The sequence below is a fragment of the Boleophthalmus pectinirostris genome, unplaced genomic scaffold (genome assembly GCF_026225935.1).
Source record: "Boleophthalmus pectinirostris isolate CB_2022bp ecotype Guang Dong unplaced genomic scaffold, ASM2622593v1 HiC_scaffold_4, whole genome shotgun sequence".
Taxonomy (NCBI): domain Eukaryota; kingdom Metazoa; phylum Chordata; class Actinopteri; order Gobiiformes; family Gobiidae; genus Boleophthalmus; species Boleophthalmus pectinirostris.
In genome coordinates, this window is record NW_026571353.1 from 11595868 (window position 1) to 11619365 (window position 23498).

Below are 23498 nucleotides of genomic sequence, written 5' to 3' on the forward strand. Positions count from 1 at the left end.
TTTGACATATTCACTGTTTTGATGATTAAAATGGCTTTTTTTCATATTCACTTTGCACAAGATGTGGTTTAACAAAGACTTTTAGTGTCACAGCCATGATTTAGCCTTTATTTTTATTGAACCGGATAGAATTGTTTTGAAATATATCATATATCGAATCGAAAGCTCCCTGTATTGAGGTATGTATCATATTGGCAACTTCTTAACAAAGTCCTAGTTAGGAGTAATTAGGTGTGAAAATGGTGTTTGTTTATTGTTTATTTGGTAGCGTTTTATAATATAATTACACTTTAATTAGTCTGAATAAAGCATGAACAAAGACCGTAATACTCTCACTCCTGACACTAACCCCTTAACTAAGTAGTTAATAAGTCAAAATCATTTAAACTATTTGTTCATTATGAGTCTTTGTTTACCTCATTAAGGCTAATGGGTGTGTAATTATTGAAGTTGTACTGTTTATTTCATATTGGTAACTCCAAAAGACTCCATTGTAGTGGCTGCCAATTTTGCTAAAAAATATTAAAGCGAGCAGCACTAAATAGCTTCATAATACATATATTTCAGGGCATGGGACATTATGAGCAGATTGGTGCAGATATGTAAACAATTCTTTTACTGGTCCAAATGAAAATAGCTTAAAAAACTGCTCAACTCCAGAGTCCTATTGATTACACTATACAATTCCCATTGAGCTCAGGATTGTGTTGTTACACTTCACAGCATATTAAAACTATGGAGATTTGAAGATGATAAATTCTAAATGAATTCTAACACTGCAGATCCAGCAGCTAAGCGGGTTGTTCCATGACTCTTGTGGTCAATAGTTGTGTTTTACGTATAGTTTTGGCAATGCATCTCTACGGACATTTTGCACTGTTGCTTCAAACATGGAGGATTTTTATGGTGACGTTGTTTTTGATGTTCCATCCCAAGCACCGTAGTGTTTGCTTTAACTAAAATTTCGAGATCATTTGTTTTGATTGCATTGATTCAACATTGTTTATTTACCTATTTCAAAAACAGTGGAGGAGAGTTCTTCTCTGGATCAATAAAAGAGTGAAAGCGCTGAAGGGGACTTACAGAAAACAGATGCTCCTCAGACAGTTAAGCATCCTGGATAATACAAAAACTAAACTAAAATAATCATTATATACAGGTATATATATATTTTATCCTTGGTTCCTCTTCTGTGATGGCCGTCGTCTGTTATTGGGCATTGTTTGATTTAATGTAATAAAACCACAACTAATGCACTACTATTACTACTACTACTACTATTACTACACAAGTATATCTTCTAAAATTACTTCAGAAAAGGTAGAAACATCAAAGGGATACCATTTCTCAAGAGATTATTATTTCCAGTGTATTAAAAGTGCATAATGTATTTTCTGAACAGTTAACAAACCTGGTGCATGTGAATCTATCTCGTCATGGTCCCTACCTTTTGAAAACCAGGTCCCATGTGAGAGAAGGGAAACTGTTGAACTTCAAACAATCCTCATGAATATTCACCAAGAGCTCCTGTTTTAATGAGAAAACTGTATTATTAGACAAATCCAGTCAAAGTCAGGGGTTTCCAGGATGTGACTCTTTCCACTGGGCATAACGAAGTATATCAAAATCAGTCACCATCTTTCTACCAAATCCATGGATTTTATATCTTTCTACTATCCAGAATATATTAATGGTTTCATCTTCCTGTTATATGCAACAATTTGAGGACTTCTCCCCTCTCAAAAGACATATGTTGTTTTAAGTTGTATAAACATTAGCTCACTAAAGGTTGCTCAAAATGTTACATGCTGATGCTGTGTCATTGTGCAAGACACTTTCAGCTTCATGTTATAGGTAACATTTGTTACCTATAACATCTTATAGGTAAGATTTTGAGCCCTTTTTTTCCCTGAAAAAATCTAAAAGTTTGTTTTAAATCAGACCTGGGCATTGGACAGCTCACCATATATTTGACTCTGACTGACTCCTTTAAGATAACCAGGCTGCCACCACCTAGTGCCTCCGCTCAGTTTCATTTCTCTCCAGTGACTAGGTCAGGAATTGGAATGCACTAGACAGTTTGCAAGAACCCCAGAACTTGTAGACCGTGCACCGGCCAATCAGCGAAGAGCTGAACTAATCCGAGTTGCGACAGCAGACTGCACACACTATCCTCCTTTGGACTTCCTTTGGCAAATACAAGCTTTGCATTTTTTTATTGCAGCTTTAATTCGCAAGTTCACCTCGCAGAAACAACAGTTATCGTTGACAGACATGTTCACTCTCTGCTTTGTTGGCGGTTGTGCTGGCAATTACTTGGACATCACTGAACGCTCTGGACCATTGCAAATTTCACAACCAAACAGCAATGTTTGGTTAAATAAATAAAGTATCCGCCTACCATCGAGTGAACAAATCTTAATGCTGTGAGGTCAGATGGTTTCCACGAAGTGAAACCAGCTGATGAATCTACTACCTTTAAGCTAATTTGGAATTACAAAATAAACATACAGTATTTTATAATTTTACCTCATGCATGGACTAGAGCTGCATTGCTTTTATTTTAGAGATGTTTTTTAAATCACATTTTTTGTAAGGCAGCATCACTTTTTGATAACATATACCCTTACCAGTCTAACCAGCTTGTCAAAACATTGCTATTTCCTGCTTTTTTATAAAGAAACACATTTACTATTATGCAGAATTGAGTTAAGCGTTTTGGCCCTCCTCAATATTTTCTGTTTCTCATGTGGCCCCATGGAAAAAAAATAATAAAATTGCCCACTCCTCTTTTAAATTGTTAATCACTATGCACTGACCCTAATTTTCATAATTCTGAAACCTATGGATAACTCAAGCGTTACGTCCTAAAAGAAAAGGTTTTTAAAGTCTGACATACTGATGTTGTGCCCTTAAGCAAGATACTTTACCCACCTCCCGTTGAGCGTCTAAAAACAATGCAATACTTTTGAAATATTGTGCAAACCTAAATAAAAATGACTCAACTAGATATCCCGACGCTAATTAAGACATAGCCACCATTTGTGTTTGACCAACGCTAATCATGACAAAATCCATCGCAATTACATCTCCCCGCGTTTCCCCTTTATTAAACCGCTAATCTCCGCTGTAATCTGCTGTAACAAGGTCATCCAACTTTCATCACTTCTTGTTTTCACTTTCACAAATCACCCACTTTGAGTTTTGCACAAATCACGGCAGAATTAGCCAAATGTGGCACAACACTTGGGCTCATTGTGTACAGTGGAGAGGCTCTCAGTAATCTGTTTTCACTGGTCTCTGTGTGTGTCCCAGAGCCGAGGAGGTCCACAGCATCATGGCCGACCTGAAGACGGCGAACCAGGTGAGTTTTTTGATTGAGACGCCTCTTCGTTAGGGCAATCACTCGTCTAATCAGGCCCGAACTTTAATTGCACCCCCTCCATCCTGCCCTCCTCGCCCCTCCCCTCCCCCTCTCTCTTTCTCTCCCTCTCTCTCCATCTCTCCACCCCTCCGCTCAGAGTGGGTGATTAGCCTGTGTAAACCTGGGAGGAGGTGCACTACAGCGGCATAACACTGCGTTTCCTCCTGGTTTTCTTGATTGCTTCTTAGTCTGATGTTACTGCTGCCTTTGCTCTGCTTCTGCATAATGTTAGTCAAATATGCAATGATAATAACTAATATCGATTCAGTTTTTATTTTTAAAGGACCCATATTACGCTTATCTTCTGATCTGATCTACAATGTTGTTTCCTCATCAAAATATACCACGAGTTGTGTTTTGTTTCATTCACATATGTTCAACACACAAACCCTGCATATTTAGGCTGAGTTCTTCTCTCAAACAGAAAACAGTCTTTTCCACCTTGTGATGTCATGTACATACAGGAAATTCTCCACTGTGTTTCCATACACCTTTGCTAGAATTATTTGGATGATTTCAGCCCTGGAACTGACAATCTCTTAACTAGCCATGCTGGCGCCACCTAGTGCCTCCTCTCAATTTCATTTCTCTCCAGCGACTAGGTCAGGAATTGGAATACACTGGACCAGACATGTCAAACTCAGGCCCAGGGGCCAAATTTGGCCTGCGTTATAATTATATTTGGCCCGTGAGATCATATAAAATATTTATTAGAGCTTGCTACAGATAGGCTATAGAGACATTCTTTATGTAAAATTGTGTTAGAAAAATATTATATACATATAGTATTATATAATATACATAATATATTATGCTTGTTCTGGATTCAATGTTTAAGCAAAACTATTATTAAACATTTATTTTAATAAAAAAAAAAAAGGTTTAACATTACATATCTCAAAAGAAGAGAAAACGTGCAGATGTTTCCAATAAATATTTAGTCTGGCCCACGACTTAGTCCCAGTTTTTAATTTGGGCTCTCTGTGAATTTGAGTTTGACACCCCTGAATTGCAGACGAAGCCATACATTCTGTGTTGGTGAGATCGAGGATTTAAAGGCGGAATAAAGAGAATGTGTGATGAATTTTATCAAGGGGAAAGACATTATTGCCCTTCAGCATTTGGTGCATTATATAATAGCAAATAGCAGCGGTTGGTTAAATAAAAACAAGTACCCGCCTACCGTCGAGTGAACAGATCCTAATGCTGTGAGGTCAGATGTTTTCCATGAAGTGAAACCGTCTGTTGAAACATGCTCGTTGTTAACATGAAAACATGAAAACGACAATAACTTGAAAACTCCCTGTTCATGACATCACAAGGTGGAACAGAGGATTTTGCGCTTAAGAGATGTAGACAGACTAATAATAAAGGATTACTCAAACACAACTGCTGGTTGTTTTTGATGAAGTAACAACATTTAACATTTAACGTGGCTTAAAGCTCATAAGAGTCAATTTTGTGTGATAAAGGACCTTTAAGTGCTATTGCCGGCAGTAAAATTTGGTAGTGACTCAGCCAGCTATTTTTAAGACACTGCAATAAGATCCACAATAATTATGCTAATTTTTTGTACTCTTTAATCGTACACTGTGGAACTTTTTTGGTGGAGGTTCTGCTGCCTTAGTTAAGATGAGCTTTGTCTGGAATGTCCTACAGTATGGCATTAAACTTAAACTTTACTTGTTTTATAGCAATAAAAACACCTGTAATTTGATAAATGCAAAATAAATACTTTTAATGCCATACTGTAGAACATTTCAGACAGTGCAATAATATTTTTGTGCAGACAAGAAGACGATAAAAGTGATATTTTTAAATTGACTTTAAATTGAAATCTGTAGTGAAATTTCAACCAGACAACAGTTTTTCTACCTTGCCTCTCAACTAATAACATCTCAAGATATTCCTAGAAATACACGCTCTCTTTCATTCACGTATCCTCTTTCACTCAAGCACAGCAGCAGCTCCTTCTGCCACCTCAGTCTGTCCTTCTCCTCCTTTTTATCAATTGAGTCTTATGAAACTTACCAGGGTCTAGGCACCAGAGTTTATCCATTCACTGAAGCCTTCATTTCGCTCACACACTTGATTGCTTTCTACCTCGACGCTAATGCTTCCACTTCGAGCTTCTCTGTGGATAAATGTCCTCAATATGAAGCATTAATTAGGCAGCCACGTTTTGACAGAGCAGGTAAACAGTTTGGGGAATAAAGTGGGGCCGAACTAAAGAGCGTTTTCAGCAGAATGGAGCGGTGACTGCGAAGGTTCCCCCTCAGAGCCAGGGCACTATCTGTGATTTATGTGCACGCCCTGCCTCACCTTTATGAAGTCTAACTATCTTATCAGCAGTTTGCTTTGACCTGCATCAGTGTATGTTCAGAAAATATTCAGAGCTAACAGCCAAGCTTTCTGATCCAAATAAAAGGAAACAATATAAAGTTTTATTTAAGGCTCATTTAAGGGGAGACACTGCAGGTAGAGCGTTAACATTTTTTGTACACCGAACTGTGCAATCTTGTATTTAGATTTGTTAATATTTAAATTCTATGCCTGATTAAGTAAAGTGCTGACTCCCAAATACTGTGGAATTTTCACCAATTTTTAGTAAGACCTAGGTTTATATTGAAACGAATCACCATATCACCGTGTCGGAAGTGACTTGTGTCCAGACATGTCTGTGTCCACAAGCATGTCTGTGTCCACAAGCCTTCCCTATCCACACAGCTTTGAGCATATTTGTTTACATTCTACAGAAACAAAACTTAACCGCATGGCTAATTTGCATAAACTGAGAGCTCAAAAAACGGCTCACAATTGTGCTCTGATGCGGTTCAGCTTCTGTCGGACTAAAGGACATGACTCAGTGGAATATGAGTGTTCTTTCTGTGACAGACGGGTGTTCTGCTGATGGTGAGTCTGTTCTGTGCTTCTGTCGTGTTGGATATGGTTCATATTAAACTTTTCAGACATCATACATCTGCAGGTCATACATAGACCGTATATATGAATGGACATATATTCTAGCCTCTTAGCATTTTGGTGGTGAATTACTTTGCAGCGCATAGACCTACTTCAGCGTATCAACGTTTTCAGGCGTCCACACAATGCCAGATCAGATCCGTATTCGTATTCCGAATTCGTGGAAGCTGACGGCACAAGATCATTCCGTCTCTGGAGCTGTTTTCCATCGGATTAGTGTGGATGAACACTGCATCTGCAACAAAAACGACTCGAATACGTACTAGTGTGGATGGGGCCTAAGTAAAGACTTCCAAATACTGTGGAATTTTCACAAATTTTAGGTAAAACCTAGTTTACTCAAATACTAAATAACATATTCAATATCCCCTCTTCTGACTCTATCAATTTTTCAAATTTATACTTCCCAAATATATGCAATTTTGGCCATTTGTACAGATTTTTCACTGTAATTTATATGGAAAACTCACATGATGAAAACTTGAAACAGCAAAAGATTTCCCCCGTATTCACCTGCAGTGTACTAATATTTCTTTAACTGACATTTTGACCCTCTTGAGACTACCATCATAAAATAAGCTATATATAACTCAGTGGTCAAGAGATGCTTGTGAGATAAAGTAATGGTTTTGATGTATGTTTTTTCCAGAAAGCAGAAAACGCTCACAGGGAAGTGGAGAGGCTAAAGGAACAGTTATCCAGCACCACCGGCAGCTGTAATCCTGCAGAGGGCGCCACCAGGGTAAGTGGCATTGATGTAAAGAAATATAACAGCAATCAAGGAGTTTGCTCTTGTTTTATGTGCGTCTCAGCAGTGTGTTGGTCAGGAAGGACAGGAAAGGAAATGCCTTTAAAATTATGCTTTGAGTTTGTAATAAATAGTAAAAGATGATGAAAGGAAATAATGATGGTGGAAATAATATTAGTTTAAGTATAGGGACTAAAAATGCTTATTTAATGAAAGAAGAAAGGGAGTAAAGGAATTTCAATTATAAACTGGCCAAAATATATAAATGTAAGGGGGCCTAGCGGTGTGTTTATGCTGCACTACCTCGTTATTTTTGTTTTATTTAACCAAATGTGTGTTGGTGTGTGTGGTCGGGGGGAAATCTGGAGGGGGCATTTTTTGTTGTTTTGTATTTGTTGTGGGTGTTGTAGGTGTTGCTTTATGTTTTTGTGTTGTGTTTTTATGATTATTGCATTTTGTTAAATGTTATATTCTGTTATAGTAAAAAAAATAAAAAAAATAAAAAAAATAAATCAGCCACTTAACTGTGAGATGCCAAGTTCTCATTTATATATTTATGAGATTTTCTACACTCTCATTCTCTGTTGAAAATAACCTGTTCATAGTATATTTGCCTTACTTATGCATTATAATAAAATTTGCTGTTCTACATTTTACTCCCTGTTAATACCACTCTCCTTCATCATCATTTTCTGTATTTGTTCCAGGACAAAAGTGAGGATTCAGAGCTGTTGCCATCTCAGCTGGAGGCCGCTCTCTTGGCGAAAGACCGTGAGATCCTGCGTCTCCTCGAGAACATCCAGAGACTGCAGTTCACACTCCAGGAAGTGCAGGAAAGCTCAGCCAATCAGATCGTGGAGCTGGAGCGGCAGTTGGCCTATAAAACAGAAGCTATTGAGGTTATTACAGGAAACACATGGGAAAACTGTGATTAAAACTTTTCTTGTTACACCTGCTAAATGTGCTCCTCGTCTGTATTTGTTTCAGAGATTAGAAGCTAAATTGCAATCCCAGATGGACTATGAAGAGATTAAAACTGAACTCAGGTGACTGTCAGATTTGCTATATTTAAGAACAGTTACTTCAATTTGTTAACAAGCTTTTCCACCCAACTTTTTTATTAAGTAGCTTTTTGTAGGAATGTGCAGTTTTACCCTTAAAGGAACACTACATAATTTTTTTAGATGGAGGGTCTGTCATCTTGTCTCCATGGGAATGTAATTGATTTTCCTGATATGTTCCGCTATATGGCATTAAACATATCCATTTCCGTGGAGACAAGTAGGTGATGCTAGTTACTGGTCAGATCTGTGGAGAGATCAACCCCACTCACATTGAGAAAGCATGTTTTTCAAGATATTTTTGTAGCAATATAAGACTTGCAAGAAAAATGCAAGATACAGTACATCAACACAATGCCATACTGCAGAGTCCTGCATGGGTCCATTTTTGGAGACCCGCACCCACCCACACCCATGCAGTACAGCACCACACCCGCCCCTTAACCAGTGATTTGATCAACGTTAAACCCGCACCCACCCAGACCCGGTAACATTCCCCCTGTTACCCACCCATGCTCGTGATAAATCACACAGAAATTAAAAGCATTCTAACTGAAGCATCCATCAGAATACGAATTGAAAATTTACGACTTCAAGAATTACAATCACGAAATGAAATGTAACGGTTACGTTTTCTTCTTTGCGAATATGACAGACACGATTCGACTGTCTTCACTTCACAGGCATTATTTACTGAGCAGAAGAAACACTGATGCCACACTTTTGCGCCACATACACCACGGACTGAACCAGGACTAAACTGGGACTAACCCAGGACTGATCGTGTAGAATGTAGGGTGACTGCAGACAAAAGGACTGGCATAGAGCTCCGTGCCGCACAGAGGTAAGGGCAGCCATTGCCCGATCCTGCTTTGCGGACACCTGCTCCACGGACTCGGGTTTCTCCAAAATTAGTCCTGGTTTAGTCCTGGTTTAGTCCTGGTGTAGTTCTGGTTTAGTCCTGACCCACCCATGTGTAATTACTACCCACCCGCACCCGTAAAATTCCAGAACGTTAAAACCCACCTGTTTCAGCAACTATTTACCTGCAGGTACCCGACAATGACCCTCCACCAGAAAAGTTACGTAGTGGACTTTAAAGGTGTGACTCATGACTTATGATTATATATTGTAATTATAATATAGCTTCCTTAGTGTAGTTCATTGTATGTTTAAATATATATATATGTATAGATCTTTCATGAATCAATGCCACTACAATATGTGTATGTAACTAACTATATAAGTGTTGTTTTTCTTCTCAGTATCTTAAAAGTAATGAAACTGGCTTCAGCAAATGGCAGCTCCACACAGGTACGTGCTAAAACGACACAAGTTTTCTGTTGTTACAAAGTTAGCATTTCTAGTTCTAATGTATTCTGGGTGCTGTGAGAGAAAGTTTGCAGGGCTATTGAATGCCTCAGTGATCATCATCCATTATAAGGCTATCTGCGGCCGTGGATATCGATTGATTGAAATTAACAGCTGGTGTTTGGTGTGTGTTTACTTTTATATAGGATTCTGCCAAAGCTGCAGAGGCACTTTTGTTGGATAAAGAGGCCTTTCTTCCATCTCACAAATACCTGGTGGACAAGGCTCGGCTTTTGCACAGTAACGGTAAGAGGACCGTGTATTTGTTTAAAGGGGTATTACATGAGACAGAGGAGACATTAAGCATTTTTAAAACAGGGAAACTTGTCGCCGTCAGCTCTCTGATTGTTCGGCGCCTTGTGGTCAGGCTCAATTGATTCACAGATCAATGTTTTTCAGACTTAAGGCTCTTTGCATAAACTCTTGTGGTTGCATTGAAAAACAAAAAAGCATATGCAATGTTATTAGTAAATGTCTCTAGATCTGAAGGCAGTATTATGTTCACTTAAAGGTGCACTATGTAACTTTTCCGATGGGGGCTGTGATGAAAATCTGTGGATATTTAAGGTCTGATTGAGTAGGATTTCTGCCATATTTGTTTGTGTTAATGCATGAGATTCTGCCTTTTAACTTGCATGGCCAGCCAAGTCACTAGCTTTTACAAGGCTTAACTTTTTTTTTAAAGACATAAAGTCTGGACCTGTATCCTGTCTCCTCGATTTTTAGAGGCTGTGACTGACAAATGGATAAACCAACCAGAGAAATAGTGATCTGTTTATCTTGAGGATACAGAAACAGCACTTATTTCTGCAGACACTAGGAAACCCCCAACAAAACTCTTATAAATCTGAGGTAAAATAAATTGCACATTATGATTTGAATGCTACCAGAAAATTTAAGGGAGATGTCTTCCGCATTTGAAAAAACATTAGATTGTATCAAACGGTTGCCTGATGTGCTCCATGATCTTGTTCTAGACCCTCCTACATGCAAAAGAAAGTGGGACTGACATGCAACCCGAGAACCATGCCAGACATTAACATATGTGAAGAAAAGTAGCAGACACATCTATCTCCTATCTACAGTAGGAAGGGACACTGTTTGTATCAGGGCCACCTGTCTGACTGGAAGCCCCTCCCCCTGACTCGTTTCTTTATAATGGGCTCATTTTAAAAGAGACGTGCAGCAGACTGAGAAGCGAGGGTCTTTCAAACTCTTGCCTCTACAATACAAGCAGTAAATTTCAAAACTCCCCAAGGCTCAGTAAAGGATCCTATTTTTCCACAACAGGAGTCTGCCACCTGCTTGTCTCTGTGGAGATGTAATTACTTTGCCTGGAATGTGCTACAGTATGGCATTAAACTGATCTATCTTATATTTATTGAGTTACACATGTTTTCTCTCCTCAGTCTCATCTGACCTGAATCAAAATTGTGAATCAGAACTTTGTTGCTGCTTAAATCTTCCAGCCTTCATTGTTTTTTTCTGTAACACACCAGTGACAGTGTCTTTCAGTGTTAGTGTCAGAATGATGCTTGATGCTGCAGTAGTGACCAGTAACCATATGTTATTTATAGTTACTTTGAATAATAATCAATGTATCATTTGTTCATTTGTTTTTCAAAATAAAACCAAAAATAAGAACATGAAAAAACTACAGTTTTCTTCATTCTTCATAATGAAGAAAATAATTGTTTTTTTGTTTTCTTATTTTTGGTTTTATATTGGAAAACGAATGAACTAAAGATACATGGATTAATACTCATACTGTGAATTCATCTTCTCTTTTCAGCCCCATGCGAATTTTAACTCTATATTACTAATTCCCCTAAACCTTTATACTTCGTTATCTTCTCCTTAGATGAAGACCGCTCAGAAGACGGCGGCAGGGACTCGGGGCACCCCCTAGTGTCCCACTCATCCTCCTCCCAGGCGGACGCTCGCTCTTCCCCCAGCGCACCCACCCCGACCCCGGACACCTCCTCCGCCTCCTCCACCACGGCACACGACCTGACCAGGCCCTTCTCCGCCTCCCCCAGCTCCACAGACCGACTATCAGGAGACCATATCCTCCACAAGCAGCTCCTCTCCCCACACTTCAAGAAGGAAGGTCTCATGGCATTCCCCACGGCCCTCTACGCTGCCAAAGTTGCACTCATGTCCAGCTCCCAGGTATAGTGATGATATCAAACTTTCTTGAAAAATTACAAAAAATTTACCTTTCTGAATGTTAAAGGTGCACTGTGTAACATTTCGGTTGGGGGTCCTTCACTTTCTTGTTTCTATGGATATGTCATTGCTCTGCCTGGAATTTTCCACAGTATGACCTTACATTTATTCACTTACAGGTTGTTTAATAGCTCAGAAATATCTAGAAAAATGGTGTGAGCAGAGTTGCCTTTCCACAGATCTGACCTGTAACTTCTGTCTTCTGTCTATTTTGGTCTCCATGAAGATAGAAAGGTTTAATAACATATTGTGAAATATTCTAGACCAGGGGTGTCAAACTCATTTTGGTCCGGGGGCCGTATCCAACCTACTTTGATCCCAAAGGGGCCGGATCAGAAAACTCATGGCATATAAACCCCAAAAATAACAATAACTTCAAATATTTCTGCAGAGAAATGAAAGTCTATTACAGAAATCTTTTTTAATTGATGAACTCTTTCTTATTATAATATTATAATATTATGAACAACCTGAAACTTGAAAATAAAAAATAACTTGTATGAAAACAGGAATAAGTCCATTTTTCTTGGAAAATCCTGCACTCTGCGTCCACTTTTCTCATGTTGGACATTTTGTTGATGTCACGGTCAACAGTCAAAACGATCGTCCTTTAAGAGCGTTTGGAAAGAGACAAGTCTTCATTTGTGCTGCTCTGGTGGGAGGGGTCACGCACAGAGACGCTGGAGACACTGATATGCTCAGCACCGCAGAAAATTACCAATATTTTAATAGAAAATATAATTAAAATATTTTAGTAGAAAATCACCCAAGGGCCACATTAAAGGTCTTGGAGGGCCGGATCTGGCCCCCGGGCCTTATGTTTGACACCTGTGTTCTAGACAAAGCAATAACAATGCACCTTAAAAGTTAAGTTAAAGTGACATAAATAGCTTAATAGACATTTATGTATACTTTTTTGGACTATAGTTTTACTTGAAAAAGGTTTAATATTGCTTCGAAAATTGTCACAATAATTATTTTTTATTTGTCACGATTACATTGTGGCCTAAATATCTTGATTGAAGAGTCTGTATTTGATTTTGAACCATGAGTCAGGAACATGATTTAGTTTTACTTTTAGCCATGCCCACTTCCTTATATTTCTTCGTTCTAATTTCTGCCTATGTTTTGCTTTTTAATTTCTCTTGAAAATGCAACATGGCAGAGAATCAAATGTCTGGAATAGTGTCAGGCAGTTGATTTCCCATGATTCTCTGTAACAATGTGTGTAATTGGATTAAAAGGTGAGCCCTGTCTGTTGCTTCTTTACTATTATTACAAAGAATAATGATAATAGTAACAACAATAGAACAACAGGTGTAACATATGAACAGTTCTTCAGATAACAATAGCATAAACAACAGAACATAACATGTTTACCAAACTCTCCATCTCACTCCAAATCACTAAATCCATTGAATTTTACATCCTCAGTGTCACTTCTGTGTCACTTCGTGACCTCCAGAGGTAAACGGAGCACCGCTTCCTCTTCTGCGTAGCTGTCGTCAGACTTAGCGTCAGTTCCAGTTAGAATTATTTCAGCCTTTCTGAATCCTGACCGGATGGTTTTGGTTGTCACTGAAGTCCAGGCTTTGTCGATCCATCTGATGACTTCCAGGAAAGTTGCGTGGCGCACCCTCCTGGTTGCCGTGAAGCTGTGTTCTCCATCCCCGCTTTCCGACAGCCCCTCACTAGTTTCTCACTCTCCCTCTCGCAGCTGTCAGTCTTAAAATTTTAATATACAAGAAGCACCGGAGTATAAGTCACATGACCAAAAAAAACATTAAAAAAACTGTGATTTATAGTCTGAAAAACATGATATATAACATCTTTAACCTAGAATGCATGTTGTAAAGAGCATTTATCTTTGGTAAGTGTTTTGGGTTAGTATAAATGAAAGGGCTGACCTGATTTAAATTTTTTACTGAAAACGTTGTTACTAAGAACCATGGGAAAGTTACCATGCCAGACACTTGATTTCCTGTCATGGCTGATTTTCAAGAGTGACAAAAGGCTAATAACAGGCAGACATTGAGTTAACAGACTGGATGAGTGGGTAGGGCTAAAAGGGGTTCAATCTAAAACATGTTCCTCATTCATGGTTTGAAATCAGGTACAGGCCCTTTAATCGAATGATCTTGATATCTCTCCTTGTAGGGACCTGGTGGAGGAGGTGGGGGCTTGGGCAATGCAGACCAGGGATTGCCGAGTGACCAATCTGAAAGCGGAAGTTCAACGGGGGAGGACGACCAGGTGGACACAGCGGAGATTGCTTTCCAGGTGAAGGAGCAGCTTCTGAAGCACAACATTGGACAGAGGGTTTTTGGCCACTACGTCCTGGGGCTGTCGCAGGGGTCGGTGAGCGAGATCCTGGCCCGACCCAAACCCTGGAGGAAGCTGACGGTGAAGGGGAAGGAGCCCTTTCTGAAAATGAAGCAGTTTCTGTCTGACGAGCAGAACATCCTGGCACTGAGGACCATCCAAGTTCGACAGAGAGGTGAGCAGCAAGATGTGTGGGATATGTGTATATGTTTTAATTCTCCATATAGGTAAGCAGTATTGGAAAGAGTAGTGATGATGTGTACACAAGTACAAGTACATGGATTAAAATGTACCTGATTAAAAGTACAAATACTGCTGCCAAATGAGTTCTTAAGTAAAAATAAAAGGCATGCATGAAAAATCGTGTAAATATTCATTCCTCTGGGTTATTTTTATGGTATTTTTGTAAACGGCCTTTAAATAAACATGATTAATTATACAGGTTGAAAATGATTGAACTTGAAATTGATTGAACTTGAAATTGATTGAACTTGAAATTGAACCACAGTCCACATATTCTTATGTCTGTATAGACAGCAGAAACAACTGTGCATTGGTGTAATTGAGACCTGTACTGCACTCCTATGATCTTAAAAGTAGATAATTACTATGCCATGTCTAGAATTATACTCAGTTACAAGTGTTGTATTGTAATTAGTTACTTTTTACCTCTATAGATAAGTACAGATAGTGAGTGGCAGAGTTAAGCATTTTGGGGGCCCTAGGTGACCTTGTGTTTGGGACATTCACTATAATGCAATAATAATAGTCATGTTTTGATGGGGTATTTTTTGTATTTTAAAAAAATATTTATGGTCTGTTTTTTCCCATTGTTCATGAGACATGCACATCTTTATTTGAATTAGAGTTCATTGGAAACTTGTCTTACTATTTAGGTAGCCTACTAGATAACCAGAGCTGAAAGTAGTTTTATTTTTTGCTAGTACAATTACATTTTTGTTTACATCCATTACATATGATTATGATTACGCTATCATTATGTTCAAATCAGGGTTAAGCTGACTAATCTATTCTAATGTGAAAGGGGGGATGCTTTGACAATCAAAATAGATTTGGCAATCAGATTCTATTTTGCTGTTTAATATTTATTTATTTCATTCATAAAGTATAAAAAGATGTCAACAGAGTCACAACATCAAACATACAAGAAATGAATGAAAAGGAGCAGAGAGAAGAGTTATCTGTCCCCTTTTCCCTTTTCAAGACAAAACATCAACACCGATAGTTACTTTAGAACATTTCAAATCAGTACATTTTAGTTCAGGCACAATTATTAATCAATTACAATCAGAAATCTTCACTATTATGCACAAACACTTTTGTTTTCAAACAAAGTTTTCTTTTTTTTTGGTTTTTTTTTATGCCATCATTGTACTTGATTGTACTTGTCAAGACTATTCCATAAGTTAACTCCTTTCACAGCGATGCTTCACTCCATAACCATAACCCTGAATCTGGGTTTTTTAAACATGTAGGTTCCTTTTAAATTGTAGTGGCTTGTTTTTGATTGTGATTTTTTTTATTTTGATGGTGTTTTATTGTTTAAAAGTAAATCACTCTCATTTAATGTCAATCCGAGAGAAAATCAAATTGTTCTGAGGCCTCAGCCATTGGCGGCACAGAAGGCAATTGATTGGGAGCCCCTCCAGGTTCAGGGGCCCTAGGCAGCCGCCCACTGGTGCCTAATGGTAGCGCCGTCTCTGATAGTAGGTGGGTAGTACTAATTTCCCTTCATGACTGAATTTTAGTTTGAACTGTTTTCCAAGCACATTTGCAGTTATACAGTTCTGTCCACAATCCATCCACATGCTCGGCATCTGTTTTAAACATACATTTTTCATAGCTGCTACTAATAATTAAATAACAAGAGCAATACATCAGAACAACCTAAATTCATCACTGTGTTACATGATCATAGACCACAGCTTATTAAATACATTACACAAACTACAGATCAGGCAGGCCAACTGACGTCAGATAGATCAATGTATTGAAATAACTCTCAGTAGAGGCAAGACTAACTCTGTATCTTTGAACCTTTCAGAAACAAACAAATAAAAAGTTGACTCTGTGTATCTCAATGTAAAACACTCATCCTATGTTATGGTATGATTTCTTACTATAAATTAGGTTGTATTCATAGTTCACTTTTTTCACCCTAGCTCCATTGACTTCTCCATGTTGTTGCATTGTGTGGACAGACTCCGCCTTTAACCTCTCTAATCTAGTAGGACCTCATCCGGCCGTGACTGTCGTGTGGCGCTTCCTGTGCCATGTTTGTAGCGTTACTTTTCAACTTTGTTTTCTCCCCAGATTCTTGCGCGTTTGAAAGTTGAGCTTCCCGTATACTGCAGCCTCAGACAGCACGCGCTCAAAGGCAACCATTGATCTAGCAGTCAAAAGCAAGTCTTGGAACTGCTCTGTGATCCACCAACCCACTCACTCTCTCTCCCCTTCTCCTCTCTCTCCCTGCTCTTACCCTCTCTCTCCCCCCCTCTTTACCCTCTGTGGCAGGGAGCATCACGCCGCGAATCCGAACTCCTGAAACTGGGTCAGATGATGCCATTCGGAGCATCCTGGAGCAGGCCAAAAAGGAGATCCAGTCCCAGAGGGGAGGTGAGTGCAGCCCGGAGTGACAAGGCATAGACAAGGCGCTGTGGTTTTTGGACATCAAGAATTTTTATCAACATGTACTTTCTCTCTTGTCAGAATTGTTGACGATGTATGAGAGGAAGTCACATAGTTCAACCTGTTTGAAAAATTGTATAAAACAGCCATCTCAAGCACTGAATGATCACTTTTTACTGTTCAAGAACTTTTCTGTTGTTTCAACATTTAAAGCAGTAGTTCCCAATGTGAGGGTCACGAGGCACTGAGCGAGGGGGCTCTTAAAATCATTTGGAAATATAACTTAAAAAGTATGACTCTGTATCTAATTATTTTTTAACCATAATTGTTGGCAAAATTACACCCAAAAGCTACTCTGATTTATACTGCAATTTAACCAGATTTTTAATGTGTTGCCACTTTTTCAACAGTTTTCCTTCGGGGCTCAGGATTGGTTGCTAAGTTATTTTTGGGTTTCCCGGCCTAAAAAATTTTGGACTCCTTGGTTTAAAGTGATTGAACATATCAGTGACCCATGCTCATTATTATTTATTTATTATTTATTTATTTTGTAGTAACAGTATTTTTTTTTTCTGCAAAACATAAACATGATTTGAAATGTCATAAAAATAGAAACAGTAGGTGTTTTTTTCTCAAATGTGATGTCATACCCCAGATGGGGGACAGTTTTCCCTATTGATTACATTGAACTTCATCATAATATCTAAAACAGACATGTCGAACTCAGTCCGGGGGCCAAATTTGGCCTGTGATATATTATTATATATATATATATTATAATAATATAATAATATAATAATATAATATATATATATATATATATATATATATATATATAATATATATATATATATATAATATTATATTTTTATTATATAATTTTCATATTATTTTATATTATGCTTGTTCTGGATTCAGTGTTTAAGCAAAACTATTATTAAACATTTATTTTAATAAGAAAAGGTTTAACATTACATATCTCGAAAGAAGAGAAAACATGCAGATGCTGAAATGTTTCAATAAATATTTAGTTTGGCCCACGACTTAGTCCCAGTTTCTAATTGTTCCCCTGAATTTGAATTTGACACCCCTGATGTAAACAGCGAATTCACAAATGTTGAACTTGGTGATTTTTGTTAGTGACTAGACCCAAGATCACACTGTATTACAAAGAAAATCTGCATGTAAACAATAGTCATTTTACCTGCCCTCATCTGTATTACAATAATTGGCCTATAAAATGGTGTGATGTCATCTGAACCCCATCAATACCATCTTAATTGTTGAAAATTCTAAATAATATGCTTATATGTAACTATTGTGATCTCTTTTCTGTAGACACAAAGTCATCCCTGAACAGCCTGTCCAGCCGCAGCAGTAATGGCGCTGGCAGCAGCTCAGATGACACTATCAAGTCCATCCTGGAGCAGGCGCGAAGAGAGATGGAGGCGCAGCAGCACGCACTCATGGAGATGGAGGTGTGTGGCCGGGCCCCCAGTGTGGGCTCTGGGGCACAGGTGGAGCGTCTGGGCCCCCCTGAGAGATCCAGGGTCCCAACTCTCCCCATCTCCATCAAACAGGAGGAGGGCGGATGTGTCACTGTGTGTATGGCCAGCTCCATCAGCAGCCCCCAGACCCCTCTCAGTGTCCTCTCTCCGGCCGCGTTCGTCCAAAACATCATCCGAAAAGTCAAGTCTGAAATCGGGGAGGCGGGCACGTACTTCGATCAGCACTGGTCCCATGAGCGTGCTGCTTTGGGGCTCACCGGGAGCAGTTCCAGACCTTATAATTCTGTATCTCCATCTCTGTCGTCCTCCTCCTCTGGACCTCCTGCTCTGTCCCGGCCCTGGCCCCGACTGGAGAATGGAGAGGCTCTGCCCAACAGTGAGGAGGCGTCAGCTGCAGAGGACGAGCTCGGGCTGGGACGTCCCGTGGAGGTATAAATAACACTGCACTTCCACTGTATTTTTCCAGTCCTAACTTGTTCCAACATATTTCATATCTTATCCTATAATTTGCAAGCTTTAACATCAAAGAACCTGCGCCCACGTATTTGAGCAAAACTGGCTTGCCCCAGTACAGATATATGTAGCACTTGAGGTCAAAATAACTCAGCTGCATGCATCTAATTAGAAAGCATAATTATATAATCAGGAAGTGTGTTTTAACATGCTAGTTGTTGTAAGCTTTATCGTCAGTTCAAAGTGGTTTCTGAGCGTTGTGAAACAAGCTTCAAGCTTATAAACTGTGGTTAACTACTCAGAATGCATAAGGTTTTGGACTACTGGAAAAATGAACTAGTTCTGTGTATATATATATATATATATATATATATATATATATATATATATATATATATATATATATATATATATATATATATATATATATATATATATATATATATATATATATATATATATATATATATATATATACATATACTGTTTAACCCAGTGGACCAACTTGGGCCTTAAGTTATTTTAAACTGAACTTTGCTAAACTAAAATGATCACCCTTCTGTGCCGTTTGTTGTATCCACAGGTGAAGGTGGAGTCGGACACTTCTGTCAGTGGGGAGTCTCCTGGTCCAGTTGCAAGGGGCCTCTCTTATTACCCAGCCTACATCCCCCGCGCCCTCAAACCCACTGTCCCCCCACTCACTCCAGAGCAGTACGAGATGTACATGTACCGAGAGGTGGACACCATCGAACTCACCCGCCAGGTCAAGGAGAAACTGGCCAAAAACGGCATCTGCCAGAGGATCTTTGGGGAGAAGGTTAGACATGGAGTTTGCCTTATCTAACTGTTCCTCATTTAGATTAACAAATGAGATTTCTGTAAAAGCGGAAAGCTAAAACATGATATATGATGTAAATGATTCAATATATTTAACATATTAATGCTTTGCCATATATTTCCAAGAAAAATGCTCAGGAGTAACACCCTCATATTGAATAATTGGAAAATAAAGATTAGTAGAAATTTTAACTGTTCATTTTCCTCTAAATGGGTAAAATTTACTCCTGTTTGAATGTCAGTGAACTAAAGTAATTTGACATTAAGGGGATGCAGCTCCTGATGGTTTGTGGTTGGACATATTATTTCAGTCAATGTGACATTTTAACAGGATCAATACAGTACTATAGTGTTTGTGTTGTTTGTTCACCTCCATGAAACATGCATCAAGTCACTGTTTCAATGGAACACTGTCATAATTTTTTTGTATGTTGCTGCCATCTAGTGGATTATTATGGGGCTGCAGCAACAGTACGCTAATCCCTGGTGCCATGGGCATCTAATAAAATGTGTACATTGTTGAAAAAACTGATGCTGTTTTAAAGTTTTTGATGTTGTAGCTTTTGATGTCGACTAACTTCTATAGTTCTGCAATTGTGATGTTATTTTACTGTGTTTCCAAACATAGATAACACAGACATAACACAGATCATATAGACATAACATAACAGAACATAGAAAATCTCGCCTGGAATAGTTCCTGTTGAAAAACATATACAATTCATAATACAACAGTAGCCTTGCATGACTTGTTGATTTAACCAACAGAAAGTCAAACAGTGACTGGTCGACAATGGTGGAAAAAGTACTGAGTACAGGTATAGAGGCAAAAGGTTACTCTAGTAAAAGTAAATGTTTCACATGAAAAACATCTACTTAAGTAAAGGTATTAAAGTACCCATGTACTTTTAGAGTAAAAAGTAAAAGTATTTCACATAGATTTTGATGAAGTGTCTTCAATTTGTTAAATGTAGTCATATTGATTCAAAATTATACATATTTTGGTTAACAGTGCCCATACAAATCAGTCTCTTAATTTCCTTATGAATATTTATTTGTGTTTGCTTAAAGCCAATGCTTGAACTCAAAACTTTTAATGAGGATGTTACCACAAACACGATAAAAATAGCGTCATCTGGAAAGTACGTTTTACTTTTCAGTCCAGTTCAAAAGTGTAACGGAGTAGAAAGTACACATACCTACAAATGTTACTTAAGTACAGTACTACTTGTAGTTCCACCACTGTTGGTTGATATAACTGACAATCAGATTAATCAACATTCACATTCATATGTTGTTGTTGTTTTTTTCTGTGCAGGTGCTTGGTCTGTCACAGGGCAGTGTGAGCGACATGTTGTCCCGTCCTAAACCCTGGAGTAAACTGACTCAGAAAGGCCGAGAGCCCTTCATCCGAATGCAGCTGTGGCTCCTGGACCAGCTGGGACAGAGCCTCAATCAGCCCCCAAACCAGGGACACACTCAGGGTCAGCTCTTCCACCATAAACTTTTTTTTTTTGTTATTAAAGGTGCACTATGTAACTTTTTGGTTTGGGGTCCGTCACCTGCTTGTATGTAAGGATTTGTCATCGCTCTGCCTGGAATGTTCCACAGTATGACATTAAACAGATTTATTCAGTTACATGTGGTTTTATAGCTCAAAAATACCTAGAAAAACAGATATTCTGACTTTGTCTCTCGACAGATCTGATCTATAACTTGGTCTGGTTTGGTTTGAATGAAGATAGAAATGTTTAATACCATGCTGTAAAACATTCTAGACAATATTCATGGAGAAAACCAACCTCTATTGGAAAAGATACATTTCAGTAGACTTTTAAAAGTGTATTGTGTAAGTATTTTACCAAAGTTGGATTTTAAAAAAATGCACTAGAATAATCAGACAAGTTAACCAGTGACATTTACTGCACACACATCAGTGTCTGTGCATACTGGTGTATGAATGTGAGTGTGATCATTTACCATTTACCACTATACTCTTTTAAAATATTCTTTTTAGATTGTCCTGTTTTATATTGAATTACAAAAATAAATGTTGTTGTTTTTTTGTTTCTTTATTTTTTGTTGTTTTGTTTTTTTTTAGCTTAAATGTATTCATCTAATGTGTCTTTGAAGATGTATGACAGAAAATGCCCAGTGTTTCCCCCATGCAATTTCTCTCAAAACTTGTCTATATCAAATATTTAACTTTTAAGTATTGCCATTTGGACAGCTCAATCTACAGAACATTACACATTTAAATCTCACTTTATTCCATATTCCTCCAGAGAAAAGCCCGGTGACTGCCCACTCCTCGCCCTCTCCGCCCCCCAGTCCTGACACCCACAGCCCCCTGGAGCCGGTGGGCCTGTCACTGGAGAGCAGTAAGGAGAACCAGCAGCCCCCTGTGGCCCTGGGTCTGCCCCCTCACCCCGACCACAGCCTCCTCTTGCAGCCACCCTCCTCTACCCCGCTGGGCATACAGGAGCTGGTGGCCATGTCCCCAGAGCTGGACACATACGCCATCACCAAGAAGGTCAAGGAGGTGCTCACAGACAACAACCTGGGTTAGTACAGGCATCCAAATACATTTTATTTATTTGTGTTATCAAATTTGACTCATTTGGATGATAACCATGAAATAATTAAGACGTGTTGTGCATTATGATACAGACAAAATCAAGAACTGTGGTACATGGACTCCTGTGCAGTTCAAGTATTTGCTAAATTACAGTTTAGACTTCCTTCAGGCTAGTCCTTGTTTACAGTTTCTAGAGCTATTGCGTAGTCCTGTTTAGACCTGGAATAGTTAGACCTGATATAGATCTGTTTACACGCTATATCAGTACACCTTTCTACATTTTTATATACTGATTGACATTGGTTAATTTTTTTTTTCATATTCATAATAGAAAAAAAACTGCTGCCAGTCATCCTCTTAAATCTCTAATGATAGCTGACAAAACTTTTCTTTCACATCTACCAGAAATGTATTATTTCAAAAGCTAATGACAATCTAACAATAATGAGTGAATTCAAAGATGAGATCAGATACCCACTATCTCACAATATGTTTCTACCAGAGTTGGGGAATTGTAAGTCATGACTTGAATTCGAGTCACTATTTTTAGGACTTGAGACTTGACTTGATAAAACAGACTAAGACTTGGGATTTGACTTGGACTTGAAGGTCAGTAACTTGGGACTTGACTCTTACTTTAGACTTATGACTTAAGAAGACTTGAGAAGCACTTTTAAATCTGAATTCTTTCTGTTCTGACCATAATGATTTATACTGAAATCTTGTCAAGACATTTAAAAAAGAAAACTACAACTCTTATATAAATATACTATGATTTTTTTTAAAGTACATTTTAGTTTAAAATTCATATAAATTGCTAAAATCTAGACTCTATTTGGTACTTTGGTTTAAAGACTTGAAATGACTTGAATCTCAAAGTAGACGACTTGGACTTGACTTGGACTTATGGGCCAGTGACTCGAGACTTGACTTGAACTTGCCTGTCTTTGACTTGACTTTGACTCAAGCTTCAGGTCAAAGACTTGAGACTTACTTGAGACTTGCAAAACAACAACTTGGTCTTACCTCTGGTTTCTACTATGGGCTATATTTACTAACTATATTGCGGTACATCTATGTTGTGTTTACAGGCCAGCGACTGTTTGGGGAGACCATCCTGGGCCTGACTCAGGGCTCTGTGTCTGACCTGTTGTCTCGGCCCAAACCATGGCACAAGCTCAGTCTGAAGGGACGAGAGCCGTTTGTGAGAATGCAGCTGTGGCTTAATGACCCTCACAATGTCGACAAACTTCGTGCTATGAAGAAGATGGAGAAGAAAGGTTCTACATGCTTATTTAGTTATTCATAATTCAGCTAGTTAGTTACTTAGAACTCA

At 38.5% G+C, this 23498-nt stretch overlaps 1 protein-coding gene across 1 annotated transcript in view; it reads left to right on the plus strand.

Annotated features, from left to right (window-relative positions):
• cux2b (cut-like homeobox 2b) overlaps positions 1 to 23498 on the plus strand; it is a 236105-nt gene that overhangs the window by 207658 nt on the left and 4949 nt on the right. The window contains exons 9-22 of the mRNA XM_020928253.2: positions 3316 to 3364; positions 7056 to 7148; positions 7862 to 8053; positions 8142 to 8200; positions 9481 to 9529; positions 9733 to 9832; positions 11448 to 11758; positions 13973 to 14312; positions 16673 to 16774; positions 18125 to 18723; positions 19331 to 19564; positions 20903 to 21068; positions 21870 to 22148; positions 23254 to 23442. Coding sequence (XP_020783912.2) covers positions 3316 to 3364; positions 7056 to 7148; positions 7862 to 8053; positions 8142 to 8200; positions 9481 to 9529; positions 9733 to 9832; positions 11448 to 11758; positions 13973 to 14312; positions 16673 to 16774; positions 18125 to 18723; positions 19331 to 19564; positions 20903 to 21068; positions 21870 to 22148; positions 23254 to 23442 — 2762 coding nt within the window. The remainder of the gene's footprint in view (positions 1 to 3315; positions 3365 to 7055; positions 7149 to 7861; positions 8054 to 8141; positions 8201 to 9480; positions 9530 to 9732; positions 9833 to 11447; positions 11759 to 13972; positions 14313 to 16672; positions 16775 to 18124; positions 18724 to 19330; positions 19565 to 20902; positions 21069 to 21869; positions 22149 to 23253; positions 23443 to 23498) is intronic.